Here is a 14,593-nt window from a genome sequence, read left to right as displayed (position 1 = left end):
ATTATACCACAGAGGGCAAAGACCACAATAGGCATCGTTGCCTTTCTCAGAGAAGCAACTGAGTTCTCAGGTCTGGGGTCGTATCGGGTTAGAATTATATCTATATGCCTCATAGTCTTAAAAAAATAAATAAAAACTAAACAATACTTTTTAAAGACATAGTTTAGGAAAAATACTGGCTAATCTATTTAAGTATATATATAGATACTCATATATATATACTGTTATAGGAAAGACTAATGACTAACTAGAAACAAACACTGTTGGTTGAATATCTTATGCTTCTCACTATGCTACATTTATGTGATACGACTTGTGTACTATTTTATTTTTCTAGACAGTGTTCTTACAATAACAGTTCTGTGGATGTGTGCGTGTGCGCGCCACTACCGAGATCTGGTGTCTACACTGACAGTTAGTAAAATGCATGCCATGCATTTTATTAATAATAATAAAAATAATAATAATAATATTCTGGATATGGAAATTAGTGGGGGTGAAGTGCGCTTCAGAACTAAGCACTTACCAATAGATTCTGGAGATTTAAATACGGAGAGAAGAAAGACAGCATAAAAATATTATTATATTCCTTATAATTTGGTACAAATTTTTTAGAGTTAAAGCTTTATATACTAAATCATCTATGTTACATGTGAATAATTAATTCTTTATTTACAATAACAGAATGCTAATCTATACAATTCTGCTGACAACAAGCAAAAGAGGCAGTTAACAAGACGCTTTAACATCACAGGACAGGTCAAAAGCTGAGAATTCTGGGAAGACAGGCAGTTAAGTTCAACAACTTAGAATTCCATATCAATATTATTCCCAACGTCAAAGTAAACAGCTCATTACCACATGTCCCAGGGAGATCACCTAGGGACAGGCTCTAAAATTTAAGAAATTTAGAATTATCTCTATTTTTTAATCTAAAGAGAGCAAAGGAATGAACTTGGGATGGGGATGGGAAAGGGACAATAGGGCAGCAGGGAGAGAGAGAAGGAAGCGGCAAGAGCTGGAGTCTACACCAAAAGCAGACTTCTGTAGATCCAGTCACTGGAGGGTTCAAAACTCTTTAGTGTGGGCGCACACTACTGTGGCTTATGTGTAGAAAATGCTCACTCACAATAATATAATAATAAAGTTAATAAAAATCCCCTCCTTTCATTGGTACTTGGTAAAGGACTTTTGCAAAATACATCTGGTTACTCAGGAGATAACATTTCTGTGGTTTATGTATTAGTGAAAAGAAAGCAGATGTGACCAAACTTACTAAACTTTGGTACTCTGATGAGTTCAAATGCAGAAAAGACAGAGAAAACACACTTTAGTAAAACTGAATCATTTTAGTGTTTAATATGAATCTTTTGGCTTTTAATGGATACAACCATTGGAGCTCCTTGCAAGATCTGAATGAAGTCCAATGTTGAAATTTTTTTTTTCAAAAGAAAACAGAGAAAGAAGAAAGAAAGAGGAGAAAATGGATCCATCAAATACTGCAGAAAAGCAGTAAATTAAAAATTATTAAAAATACAGTCACAGCAGTGAGCAATGTGGATTAAACAGAAGCTGCAAAACAGAGAGAGAAAGACAAACTCTGAAACAGGCTATGACATCACAAACATGGACAACACATTAAATAACAGAGAAAGAGAAGAGGGAGAAAAATCAATACCTAAAAATTAAAATAAAATAAAATTAAAATTAAAATAAAGAGAGAGAAAGCTAAAAAAAAAAAAAACTTCTCTAATAAGAGTTAGTGGAAACAGTAACAAGACCCTACCTGATCGTAACTGCTTAATTCGGCCATTGTTGTTGCTTGTGTCGACAGGTAAGAAATCTTTAAACCAAGTTATTTCTGGATCCGGATTCCCACTGGCTGCGCAAAGCATGGTGGCAGTGCGTGTACGCTCAACCACCTTCAACTGTGGGCCCATGTCAATGGTAGGGAAGCCCCTGGGGATTTGATCCTCTGCAAGACAAAAGGTGATACCAACATTATGTTAACAAGTCAGAGGGCCAAGATTCAAGAGCTATTGTCCATTCATCTTTCCCCTTACCTTACTCAGCTTTCGAGAAGCTAATACAAATTGGACAACATTGCATTATCAGATTAGGACACAGTCACAATGTTGCTCATGGCCAGAAGAATACACCCTCCGCATATGAGACCAATAACCTAACAAAGAACTAAGATAGATGTGCTAAAGTCCATAATAGAATAAAAAAAAAATGCATCTAGTTCTCGGCATGATGGAGAGAAAAGAAATTACAGATGTATGCCTGAGGTCAGTGAGTACCAGAAGAGGCTCTGAAATGGGCCTTTAAGAACAAAAGGAAGTATATTCCTCACATTAAGAGAGTATTTTCCTCTATTCCAAAGGCTTATAACATTTTCAGTCACTAAGGGTTAAAATTCCTAAATTTTGAATCCTCAGCTCATCCAAAGTTCACTTCTCCCTAACCTACACCAAAATTGTCCCAGATCAGGACACCTGGATGGCTTAGTAGGTTAAGTGGTTGCCTTCAGCTGAGGTCAGGATTCCAAGGTCCTGGAATAAGCTGAGTATCAGGCTTCCTGCGCAGCAGGGAGCCTGCTCCTCCCTCCCCCACTCCCCGCTGCCTGTGCTCTCTTTCTCTCTGTCAAATAAATAAATAAAATCTGAAAAAAAAAAAATTGTCTCAGATTTTATATCTTGCAAAATTAAAGTCCTCTTAAGTCCCCTAAGCATGATGATCACATTACTAACTGGCATTACTGGCTCTTCCAGCCAGCATTAGAAAGGTGTATTCTACCTTGAAGAAATTTTGATTTGAAGGAATTTCAGTTATATGAGCAATGATTTTCCAAATTAGAACTTGGCTGTTTGTTTGAAAACCATTGTGAAACATTTTAAATTCTCACTGGTTCTGGCATCAATTTAATGAACCCTCCTTCATGACCTCCGATTAATTTTCAGGAGCCACCAATTCCAAAATTACTCAAAAGCACAAACACCAGTGAGAGAGGAAAAAAAAAAGAAAAAGAAAAAGAAAGGAAGAAGAAATCACCAGAGGTGGCACCTCCCTTTCCCTTGGATATAGCCTGCCATTTCTGGCATGAGCCTATGAGTCTTGCTGAAGTCTGGGTTATAATTTCTAGGGAAAAGTGCTCCATTTTGATGCTCTCACTGCGTTGTCAGTCAGATCTATGTGTTCTCTACTCCCTCCCCTCGATCATTACAGGATAAACCCAATCTCCTAAATCTAGCTAGCAAAATCCTTTTAAATCAGGCCCCATTTTTCTCAGTCTCTCATGGATGATATCTCCCATAGGAAAGTTTCTTCTACTCACACTGTAATTCTTAACCGTTCCCCAGACAAATCATGTTCACTAAGTACTCTGGGTGTCTCTGAAAAGCCATGCAGCCAAAATCACCTTCTTTGTAAGAAAGAGCCTTTCAAATATATTTAATATTTCCCTCCTCAGAGCTATCGTGTAGTAACTAAAATCCATTTTCCTGTACTTACTATCATCAGTTTATCTCCCTACACCATGAATTCTTCCATGTTTCATTTATATCCAAATCCCTTGCCATCAAACTAGTCTGGATTACTAGACTTTTTTATTTTTATTTATTTTATTTATTTATTTTTTTAAGAAAGAGAGAGAGGGAGAGAATCTTAAGGAGGTTACACACCTAGCACAGGAGCCTGACACAGGGCTCCATCTCACAACACTGAGATCATGACCTGAGCTGAAATCAAGAGTCAGACCCTTAACCAATTAAACCACCCTGGAGCCCCTGGATTACTCAAATTTGCGTAGAACCTCCAATGATTCCCAAGGTTAAATATAAATATATATACTGGTGACTGAAAAATGAAAAAAAAAATTTTCTACTACATATAGTAGAAAGCTACATCTGGTAAAGAGTTTGTCAGAGAAATAGCTCAGGGTTACAGAGATAGATTTTGAATGAATAAAGGTCAAAATATACCAAAGAATAAAACTCCCAATAAAGGGAAATTTTCCCTCAACAACAACTCCAGATTATTGCAAGAGAAACTGTGGGGCCAAGAGAACAGGGAAAAGTGGGGACCCTGGCTCTTCTGCAGCGATATAGAAGCAGCTAAGACAAGTTAAGTTTGACCTCTCAATTCACTAGAGAATATTCTCCTGTCCCACCAGTTAGTTATAGCTAGAGAATTAAAAAAATATATAAAAATAATTCACCTCCAATGAGCTACATTTAACTTGAAAGCTATGACTGTTTTGAGAAAGTAGGAATACAATCTGTTTATTTGAATGTTCACACATCATCAGCCAAGCAGAAGTCTATGGTGGACAGGTGTCAGAAACAATAGTTAAGAATGAAACTTCAAGGTGATTTTTCAGGGCTCCAAGTTGGAATGTTAAACATTGCAAATGGAACAGAGCATTTTGCAAATCAGACTAATTTTGATAACCTACTCCATTTGAGTTCCATCAGGCTGTCCTTTATGACTTTAAAGTTTTCATCAATATGACATATTTACATCTATAGCATTGTTCTACTGTTACTTGAAAAACAAAAGTGGAAAGATCAATAGCCATTGTACCATACACATCATATCAAACATCTCACTTGGCAGCTACTGGTTCAAAGGATAAAAAATAATTTACTTCAAGGGCTCCAAAGTCAACTACACTGGCTTAGTTACCTAGAAATGAGTTTTTTAAAAAGCTCTTAAACTTTGTTATTATTTTCCATATTTAAAACCACCAATTTTGGTTAATAAAAAATCATCTTGAGATTCTTGAATTGATTCTTCATTTCCCAGGGCATTGTATCTACCCCCAAGACTTTGAATACTAGTTACATTAGCATCCATTAACATTGACCTACTAGTCATTACTTTTCTCAGGTTCAGCTCTCTGAAGAACCAAGCCAATATTCAGTACCAAGTGGCAAGTGTCAAAGACTTAAGTTTGTTGCACCACTTACTAAAGGTTCCTACTAAAGAAATCTAGAATTAATAACCATTTATAAGAAATGAAGTCCTCACCTTGGGAAAAGCTGACAAAATTGACTTGTGCCCTACCAAAAGCAGTCTAATATATTTGCATGACCTTTCTTTCCTTCTTGGCTCATAAAGAACACTCCAGAGCCCCCTTTTCATATACATAAGTGCACAACAAAGATACTCTTTCTTGCATACTAATCGGAAAGTGGATGTAAAGAGTGTTCCTTTCTTATTTTTAATAAGGGTAATTAAATTCTATCCATTCCCCTTTTGCACAGAATCTCTTTGAATGTACTATCTTCATTAAATTTTCATGAGAAACATCACAATGAAACAGATTCAAATAGCCAGAACTCTTACACATTGACAGATGTGGCTTGTTTCCAATTTGACTGTAAGGTATTTGGCAATAAAACTCAGTATTCAACATAAAACAAACTGTAAAAATAATGAAATTTCTAATTGGAATGCTTATCTCAGTGGTGGAGTTTAGAAGATGTTAATTGCTTTTTTTTTTTTCACCTTCTACATTTTTTAGTGATTTATATAAAACTACCTTGGCCATTTGATAACATCAATTTTGACAGCTCATCAAATGTGTACTACCAGGAACTAGGGGGAAAAAAATCAATAACTTTTATATCTTAACTACATAAACTTTTACAGAAAAAAAGCAGCTATCAAAAATCAACAAATTGTCAATATGTTAGCAGCTTTAAACTTTTACATGAGGTGAAAAGAAAAACATTTTGTCCTATTCATTAATGTGCTCATTAAGCTTTAAAGTGCCTTACTTATCACTGTTCCATATTAATATTCAATCATGCAGAATTAGCTATTAATTCATCAACAATTTAAATCAGACTTGACCTTCACGAAGCCATTTGGTCTGTCATTTTGAGAGGCCATTAAAGGGCAGATTACTACATACTTGTGCTTAGTGAATCATGGAAGTCATACATATTTTGTTTGGAATGACAGCTATAATACACCTGGAAATACAGCACATTCTTTGACTCTGTTTGGTGTCTTAATGAAATATGCTGATATGAAGCTTACAGTTCCATTAAGGAAAGAGAAACATGAATGTCAGCACTTTCCAGAGTTAACTTCCCATTTCTGCAGAACTTGTGTTAATAACCCCTGACCTACCCAGGCCCTGAATGGAATGTATGGGGAAAAAATCCAACAGTGTTTTGTAGGGACTCATGTTTTAGATATCTGTGAATCATCAAATAAAAGCTTTTGCATAATTTGATCAGTTAAACTACTTTCATTGTTCATCCATAAAAAAAAAATTAACGATATTTTTACTTGCTCTCAAATTCCACAAACACTGAAATTCTCTTATTTGATAGGAAAACCTCAAAATTAAATTGCCTGCTAAGACCAAAGTCTTCTTCCAAGGTGGCCCAAGCAGTTCATTTTGCCAAATCTGGCTGAGACTCTGAATGAACTCAAGTAGACAGGTGCTTTGACTCTGGTCCCAAATGATTTAAAGAAGTTTTCAGTGAAGGACTGTTTGCTATGGTGCTACATTTCTGATTCATCATGTCAAATACATCAATGGTATGCTTTTACAAAAGCAGTATTAAAAGATTTGGCAAATACACCTGATCATTTAGATACTATGAACAATGTAGAGGTTCTGATGAGAATGATAATGCCGTAAAATGAAATCAGAATCTGGAGGAAGAGATAAGTTGTTGTTGTTTTTTCCTTAGAGAATTCAGCCCCCTGAATCATTTTTCTGAGTACCAAGCAATTCACAGTGGCTCCTTGTTTGAAGCCCTCAACTGGTGTTATCAATCAACCCCTTAATAAGTCAATGAGGGTGCTTGAACTCAGAAGCTCATAGAGGGCAGGGCTCTGTGTTTTTTCCTTTGTAACCATGACAGTGTACAATGAACATTTGCAAATACACACGTTTAGGGAGTTGTGGCAAACATTTCAGCACTCACTCATGTGGCATTTCTGAATTCCTACTGAGTTTATTTAATGTTATTCATTTAAACAGTTAATCATTCTTTTTAAAATATTTTTATTTAAATTCAATTAATTAACATATGCTGCATTATTAGTTTCAGAGGTAAAGGTCAGAGATTCACCAGTCTTCTATGTTACCCAGTGCTCATTATATCACATGCCCGCTTTAATGTCCATCACCCAGTTACCCTAACCCTCCTTTCCCACCCCTTCAGCAACCCTCAGTTTGTTTCCTATGATTTAGTCTTTTATGGTTTGTCTCTCTCTATGGTTTCATCTTATTTTATTTTTTCCTCTCTTCCCCTATGATCCTCTTTTGTTTCTTAAATTCCACGTATCAGCAAGATCATATAATTGTCTTTCTCTGACTGATTTATTTTGTTTAACTTAATACCCTCTAGTTCCATCCTTGTCATTGCAAATAGCAGTTAATCATTCCTTAATGGTTTTGTGGTTATACATGTGGCCTCCCCAATTTTGTTATAAGTCAAAGAGACATAAGACTATCTTGTAACTACTATTTTTTATAGTGTCTTAAGTAGTATGAGACTTACAGACTCACAAAAATAGTCATTAACGGCTATTTACTTTTATAGTCATAAGCTTTAATTAATTAGTAAACAATTTTCATTTGTTGAGATATGCAATTCATGCCTGCCTTTTTATAATTTAGTGTGGTCGTTGCCCTGGAAAAACACAATTCAGTGTCTGCTTTATCTAATTTTATAGAAAGCCTCCCTCCATATACTGGTTGTAAATTCCTATAAGTCGAACTGCAACCACATAACAAAAACATTACATGTAAACACAATGAAACTCAAAAGAATACAAAAAAAGGTGTACATGTGCTCTGTTATGTCATCTTTGGAAAAATGAAATTATTGATGTTCAAACTTATGATAAAACCCAAGTGAATCACTCAATTGTATGTTGAGGCAACCACTACGGGTCATCTTTCATTGACAGGAGCAAATATTCCTCAGCAGCTAGATATCCTAAAGCTTTAGGCATTCACAATGTAATCCTAGAGAAGCTCTAAATTTTGTTTTTGTTTTGAGAGATGAAGGCATTAAGGAAATTTTTCATTAAATTAGAAAAGTCAAATGGTAGATGGATCATATAAAGAATATTTTCTTAATAAAAGTGGTAGGCCTTTTAAATATAATGAAAGATATCTTTACCTGCTAAAGAAACAATACTAATCTATGCCACACAAAGCCAGTATGTTTTTACACTTAATGAAAAAATACAAGTTCTCTTGAAAAGTTTAAATAAGTTGGTGTTCAGGTGGTCATATAACAAAATATTTTCATATTTATGAAAAGTGAATTAAAATAAAAAGAGCTTTTGAACTATTAGATTTAAGAATCTACTGGGTAGTCAATAGAAGGCATCATTCATTCTATAGACATATATGAAATGCCTCTGTTGTGCCAACTGTGGGCCCGGCACTGGGTATGAAGCAATCTAGAGAATCACTACACTGTTGTGACTTATTTGTATCTGCCAAATAATTAGATTCTTTGGCAGTGAGATAGTACTCAGCAAATAGTTGGGAGGACTGAAGGAGGCTAGCACTGCTGGGCACTGGGGTCTGGCATTTCGTACAATACTAGCATATATACACTTACTCAACCCCAAGCTCCCACAATAGATGTAAACAGAACAGAGTCATGTGACTCTAAGTACTGATATAACAAAAACTGTAACAATAAACTGTAAATGGGAAATATTCTATGCAAATCATGAAAAAAAGAAACAAACCCACAAGGACTGTCTAGACATGCAAGTGAATTTAGAAAGCAGAATCTGCGTCAAGTAAACTTTTCAAAGATCATAAAAGGCCTCATTTCTCCCTTTGAACAAGGTTTTACATTCTTTGATTAATCAATAGCAGAAATAAAAATAAATCCATATTGTCATATGACTTGTTCCCAAAAAAAATTTAAAAAAAAGCCCTAAACATTTGGGACAGAAAAGCTTTGCTGTGAATGCCTGAAAACACTGAAATAATCTGAGCCTTACTGAAGTTCCCTGAGGCAAAGGTGGATCATAATTACCATCTTCTGCCAAAACAAAACAAACACTCAGCAAAATTAAATTACTTGTTCCAGGTCATAACTACAGCAAAAAGTTTGTTTTTGAAGTATTTTTATATCATCATGATACCTCTTTGTCAATAGCTGTCCTTTAAATAAATATTCATCATGGACAGTGAAAGAATTCTTAATCAAAGTCAAACTACAATAGAAGGAATGGCAAAAAAATAATTTGAATAGCCATTTTAAAAAATTTTTGAAATATTTTATTTGTCAGAAATAGAGTGAAAGAGAGAGCATGAGTAGCGGGAGGGACAGAGCTAGAAGCAGGCTCCCATATCCCATATGGATATCCATATCCAGGAGCTGGATATGGGACTCCATCCCAGGACCCTATGATCATGACCTAAGCCAAAGGCAGATGCTTAACCGACTGAGCCACCCAGGTGCCTCTCTCTCACTCTCTCTCTCTCTCTCTCTCTCTCTCTATATATATATATATATATATTTTTTTTTTAAGCAGAAAGCACTAAAGTTCCATGGAACATAATAATAATAATTTTAAAAACAGTCCAATGTTTTTAAGAAAATCTACCTTTTGACATATATCAATTGGCTTCTCATTTGTTTAGCATTGGTTCCAGGTGGAGACGTAAATCTGCCATGTATCATAGCCAATAAAACATGCATGACAAACGGAAGAGTGTGGAAAGGATGGTAAATATAAAATAATTTCCCTAGGGAGCTCAAGTTCAGCACTGTGCCCATGTCTTTAACCCTTCTATAATTTCTGTTTCATTAGTTAGGAAGGGCTGTAAGTGGCAGGACTTTTCTTCCCAGCAGACATCAAAAGACAATATACAGAGTAGAGAACCAAACATCGGTAGACTCTGCAGATCAACCAATGACCTTAGGCCACACGGAGGTCTCCATGGTAATAAGGGGGCAATAATGACCATCCCAAACAGCTTTGTCTGGGAGAGGAGACAGATCAGTGTTTCAGTGGCTGAAAGGTCCAGGGTTTACTGGTTAGAGTGTTTGCTATTTTGTTGATCAGCAAATGAGTTCCAAGTCATTATCTTTCAGAATAAACTACAGTATCAGGCTACAAACAAGAACCATTTCTTTTCAGAATATTGTCCCTGAAGAGGGGGAAAGCACTCATTATTCTTTCCTTAAAGAAAACAGTGTAAATAAGGCTTTTATTTTCACCATTCCAGATGGCAGCAATGTATAATTTGCACTGTTTTGACATCATGACTGTATTATTCAAAATCAATCTTCCTACAAGTGTACTGAATAAGGGACTGAAAACAGAAAAATAAAAAGAAAAGAAATAAAAGCTAAATCAACATTTTCCAGCAAAGTCGGACTCCTGGGCCATTATCAAAATGATATTCATATGAATGAAATTGAAAAACTATGCATATAAATAAAGTGGTTTCTAATTATAAGTCAAAGGCTACTCTAAATCAGAAAGAAATGATCTAAAGCAGGAGAAAACTGCCAGTTAATAAATGAAATCCCAAATGGAATATTTAACAAATATAAGATCTGGTCCCCAAAAAGTAATTAAGAACAAGATGTGATGAATGTTTAGTCCAAGTTCCTCTTTGTAAGTTATTACATGCAGATGGTACGTGTGTCTTAATATGGCTGTAAATCAATCAGAGAAGCTTTTATTTCAGAGACGATTTAGGTATCTCTTAAGGGCAGTTACAGGGCACTAGCATCTCTAATGATTTCTCATAGAATTATGCCATGCAAGAATAGAAAATTGGACACTGATAAGCTGATAAGAGCTTCATTAGCAGCTACTAAATATTCAGCATACTAACCAACTGCCCACACAGCATTCCAGAGCAAAGTCCATTTCCTGAAATACTCTTCACATGTTGAGGGGGTTGTAAGGCACTCTTGGCACAGAATAACGCAAACTTATTTAGAAGTAATGTATGCAATTATCCTACAAATCACAAAGCAATATCTACACAGAACACAAACCCAGTTAGATTATATTATCATTTGTATAAATGTGGTAGCTGCAATTTCACATTCTTTAAGTCAGTTATTAGTTATCTGTGGTCGGGTTCAGCAAGTGATCACACTCTTTGTGATGAATGAAGATGAATTTTTGGGGATACGGAAGTATCCTTCCCTAACTAACAACACTATTAGTTCTTGGGTATTTAAGCACATACTTAGGAATCAGGATGCTGCTTTTACTCCTTTCCCTCTAATGCAAATCTGATTACAATAATAAAATCCAATGTCCACCCACTTTTACAAACCTCACTGCTTTATATTAGTATTACTAACAAGCTGGTATCATGATACACTGTACATTATCCAAAGTTTACATATTTTGAATGATCAAATTTAAAAAACCCTTTTTACATAAATTTATATTTAAATCAAACCATCAGTTGTTTTTGTTTCTGTGGGACCTCTGGGAAGTAATTAGTTTATGAGGTCAGGGCCTTTATGAATGCGATTAGTGCCCTCCTGAAAGAGATGCTAGTGAGAGCTCCTGCCACTTCTATGTAAGGACACGCATTCCAAAGAGGACCCTCTATGATCCAGAAAGCAGGCTCCTGCCAGACACTAATGGGCCAGCAACTTGATTTTGCACTTCCCAACCTTGATAACTATGAGAAATACCTTTCTGGTTGTATGCCACCCAGTTTATAGCATCTGGTTATAGCAGCCTGAACAGACGAAAAGATAGCCAAAGATTCATTATCTAAATATGATCCAAGAAAGCATCAGCAAAACCCAACATGAAAACATTTTATGATATTACAAACGCATTATCTTCAAATCTATCAAGATCAGGAATGTCAAAGGAAAACCTGAGAAGCTCTTTCAAATTGACAATTAAGGGCAAAGTACAGTTTGAACTGGAGCTTCAGAGGGCAAGCAGAGCAACCTGAACGGGATGCACCGTAAAAGCTGAACGGGGAATCTGCTGAAGTGTGATTTGAGGATTACATGGTTATGTTGAACCAATATTTACTTCCTGATTTTGATGATTATCTTGTAGTCAAGTAGGAGAAGCCCTTGTTTGGAGAAATAGAGGTATTTGAGGGTGATGGGTGTCATGTCACCAATTTAATCTCAGATAGTACAGGAAAAGTTCTTTGTATTGTAGTTTCCAGTTTCTTATAAGATTGGGATTGTTTCAAAATTCTAAAATTACATAAAAATTAATCACTATAATTGTATTATTATAAATAGATGTGATTTTACACATTTTAAGGTTATCTTATTACTATCTCAGTTGTACAAGAGTTACCCCCAAGGCTTCTGAATAGCTGGGTGTACTCAGCATTTTGTTCTAATTCTGAAGAATATTCCTAAATGCATACTTCATTTGAGGTCCTCTTAAACATTAAGACTAATTAAATGAAACTTCAGCTGTTACCAATATTATACCAACAATGTTTGTCTGGAAATCTGAAATTCCTTTAAAATTAAGACAAATACTTCACTATCAATACTGAACAATGAACAAAAATGGAGTATGATTCAAGAGCAAGGCCAGCTCATGAAAAGAAAATGCAGAGAAACCAATACTCTAAAAAATAATTTCAGATTTACAATTTTTGTTTAGAAAAGTGAAAACGCAAAGTAGATAGACAATTTTCTCTGAAAGCATCTAAGAAAGTTTAAGAAGGAAGATGACCTTTGCTTCCTTACAACTATAAGATTGTCCGTTTGATTCAACACCCATGAGTCTCAGAAATCCGAGTATTGTTTCCCAAGCCAGGCTTTGAAACTTTTCAGAGAAATCTGCCTTCCCCCGGCTCTTCACAGTTCTCCCCCTAGACCTACAGCACCATAAAGCAAAACGCTTGCCATTCTGTGTCTTTAAGCATTTAGGGAAGTGGGGCAACCATAACAAGTATAAAAATAAAGTGATTCCAAAATTTCTAAATTTCAACATTTCTCATAGTTTTAAAGGCAAACTGTGGTAGGTATTTTTTCTATCTGAGGGAGAAGATAGATTCTGAAAACAGGTGATGGCCATTTTCTTCAAGGAATATCTTGGAAAATAAAAATATCAAATCTTAAAACAAATATAATATATAAAATGTTTCACTGTACAGAATGAAAACTCATAAGCAAATTAATAAACCTTTAAATGTAACTTATATATCTTTGGAGGATAATTTCCTCTAAATGCAAATAATGTTCTGTTTATATGCCAAAAGTGAGCTTCAATTTAACACCAAAGAATTATCAAATTGCACTACTTTGTCATAAGACTTTTTCTTAAGCCTTTGGAATCACAAACTGTCAACATATAGATACTACCCAAATAAATTTATGAGTATGGTTTTTAAAAATTTTTTTAATTTTCTTTCCTCTTTACATAAACTAACTAAAACAATACCATATATTTTTTAAAGTTTTATTTATTTATTTTAGCAAGATGGAGAGAGAGCATGTAGGCATGCATACATGCATGGGGGGAGAGGGGAGGGAGAGGGGGAGAGAGAGAATCTCAAACAGTCTCCCTGCTGAGCCCAGAGCCCAAAGCAGGGCTGGATCCCACAACCCTGAGCTTCTGACCTGAGCTGAAATCCAGTCTGGCGCTTAACCAACTAAGCCACCCAGGTGCCCCAAAACAATATCATATGTAAATGCAAATGTGAAGGGGTTCTCTCTCAAATAAATAAATAAAGTCTTCTTTCAGAGAGAAAGAGAAAGAGAGAGAACACAAGTGAAAAAGGGGAGGAGGGGCAAAGGGAGAGGGAGAGAGAGAGAAGCAGACTCCTTCCTAGTTCAGAGCCTGATGTAGGACTCAGTCCCATGACTTTGAGATCATGATCTGGGCTGAAATCAAGAGTCTGTCACTTAACCAAGTGAGTCCCCCAAGGCGCCCCTAAATAAAATCTTTTAAAAAATGTAAAATTTTAAAAAAATAAATGTAGAAATGTATTTAGTACATTTTGACATGTCAAAAATACTAACATGCTACCTACCAGGAAGTCAGACATTTAGAAAATAGCCAGATAAAAGAAAATCTACCAAAAATGACCAAAATCATCACCAAAAATCACATGAATAAAATTCCATATCCATTGCTGCTAGGTGAGGTATCAGGCCTGCATATATAAAATTCTAAAGGCTAGATTTTCCTCAATAGTAGGTTAAGCTCAGCAAATGACAAAAAAGTCTTAGGCAAAGCCTGAGGGGATTACATAAAGGATTGTGGTCTTTTTCCTAAAAATAAATAGAAGGTAAAGAAAAAGTTTTCGTGTTATAGATAAATGTGTGGACACTGAAGTGCCTACAGACTTATGTGTTAGAAAGGTGTATTGCTTATCAAATTTCCATTTTAAAAAACATCCTTTTAACTATAGTGTGAAAAATGCATTGGATAGGGGAAGCAAAAAAAAAAAAGGAAAAAAAAGAAAAGAAAGTATATAGGAAGGCCAATTTGGTGAGACAAGACCAAGCCTATATACCAGGTAAGTGGTGGAGAAGGTGGGAAGTAGGAAGTGAAATTAATTTTAGCTTTATTGACAATACTTAACTGACAAGTTTATTTATCATATAAGTGGCAAATAAAA

At 35.3% G+C, this 14,593-nt stretch overlaps 1 protein-coding gene across 46 annotated transcripts in view; it reads right to left on the bottom strand.

The window, feature by feature from the left end:
* PTPRD (protein tyrosine phosphatase receptor type D) overlaps window positions 1-14,593 on the bottom strand; it is a 2,277,302-nt gene that overhangs the window by 190,033 nt on the left and 2,072,676 nt on the right. For 28 of the 46 annotated variants that reach the window (XM_045069786.1, XM_045069815.1, XM_045069785.1 and 25 more), the window contains 2 exons: window positions 1,787-1,975; window positions 527-535 (listed from right to left, as the gene is read on the bottom strand). In XM_045069786.1, coding sequence (XP_044925721.1) covers window positions 527-535; window positions 1,787-1,975 — 198 coding nt within the window. The remainder of the gene's footprint in view (window positions 1-526; window positions 536-1,786; window positions 1,976-14,593) is intronic. The other 18 variants (XM_045069792.1, XM_045069810.1, XM_045069811.1 and 15 more) reach the window with 1 other exon arrangement.

The sequence above is a fragment of the Mustela putorius genome, unplaced genomic scaffold (assembly GCF_011764305.1).
Source record: "Mustela putorius furo isolate JIRA1106 unplaced genomic scaffold, ASM1176430v1.1 tig00003944_pilon_pilon_pilon, whole genome shotgun sequence".
Classification (NCBI taxonomy): Eukaryota; Metazoa; Chordata; class Mammalia; order Carnivora; family Mustelidae; genus Mustela; species Mustela putorius.
The sequence above is the reverse complement of the archived record's forward strand: the minus strand, read 5'-3'. Positions and strand labels throughout refer to the sequence as shown.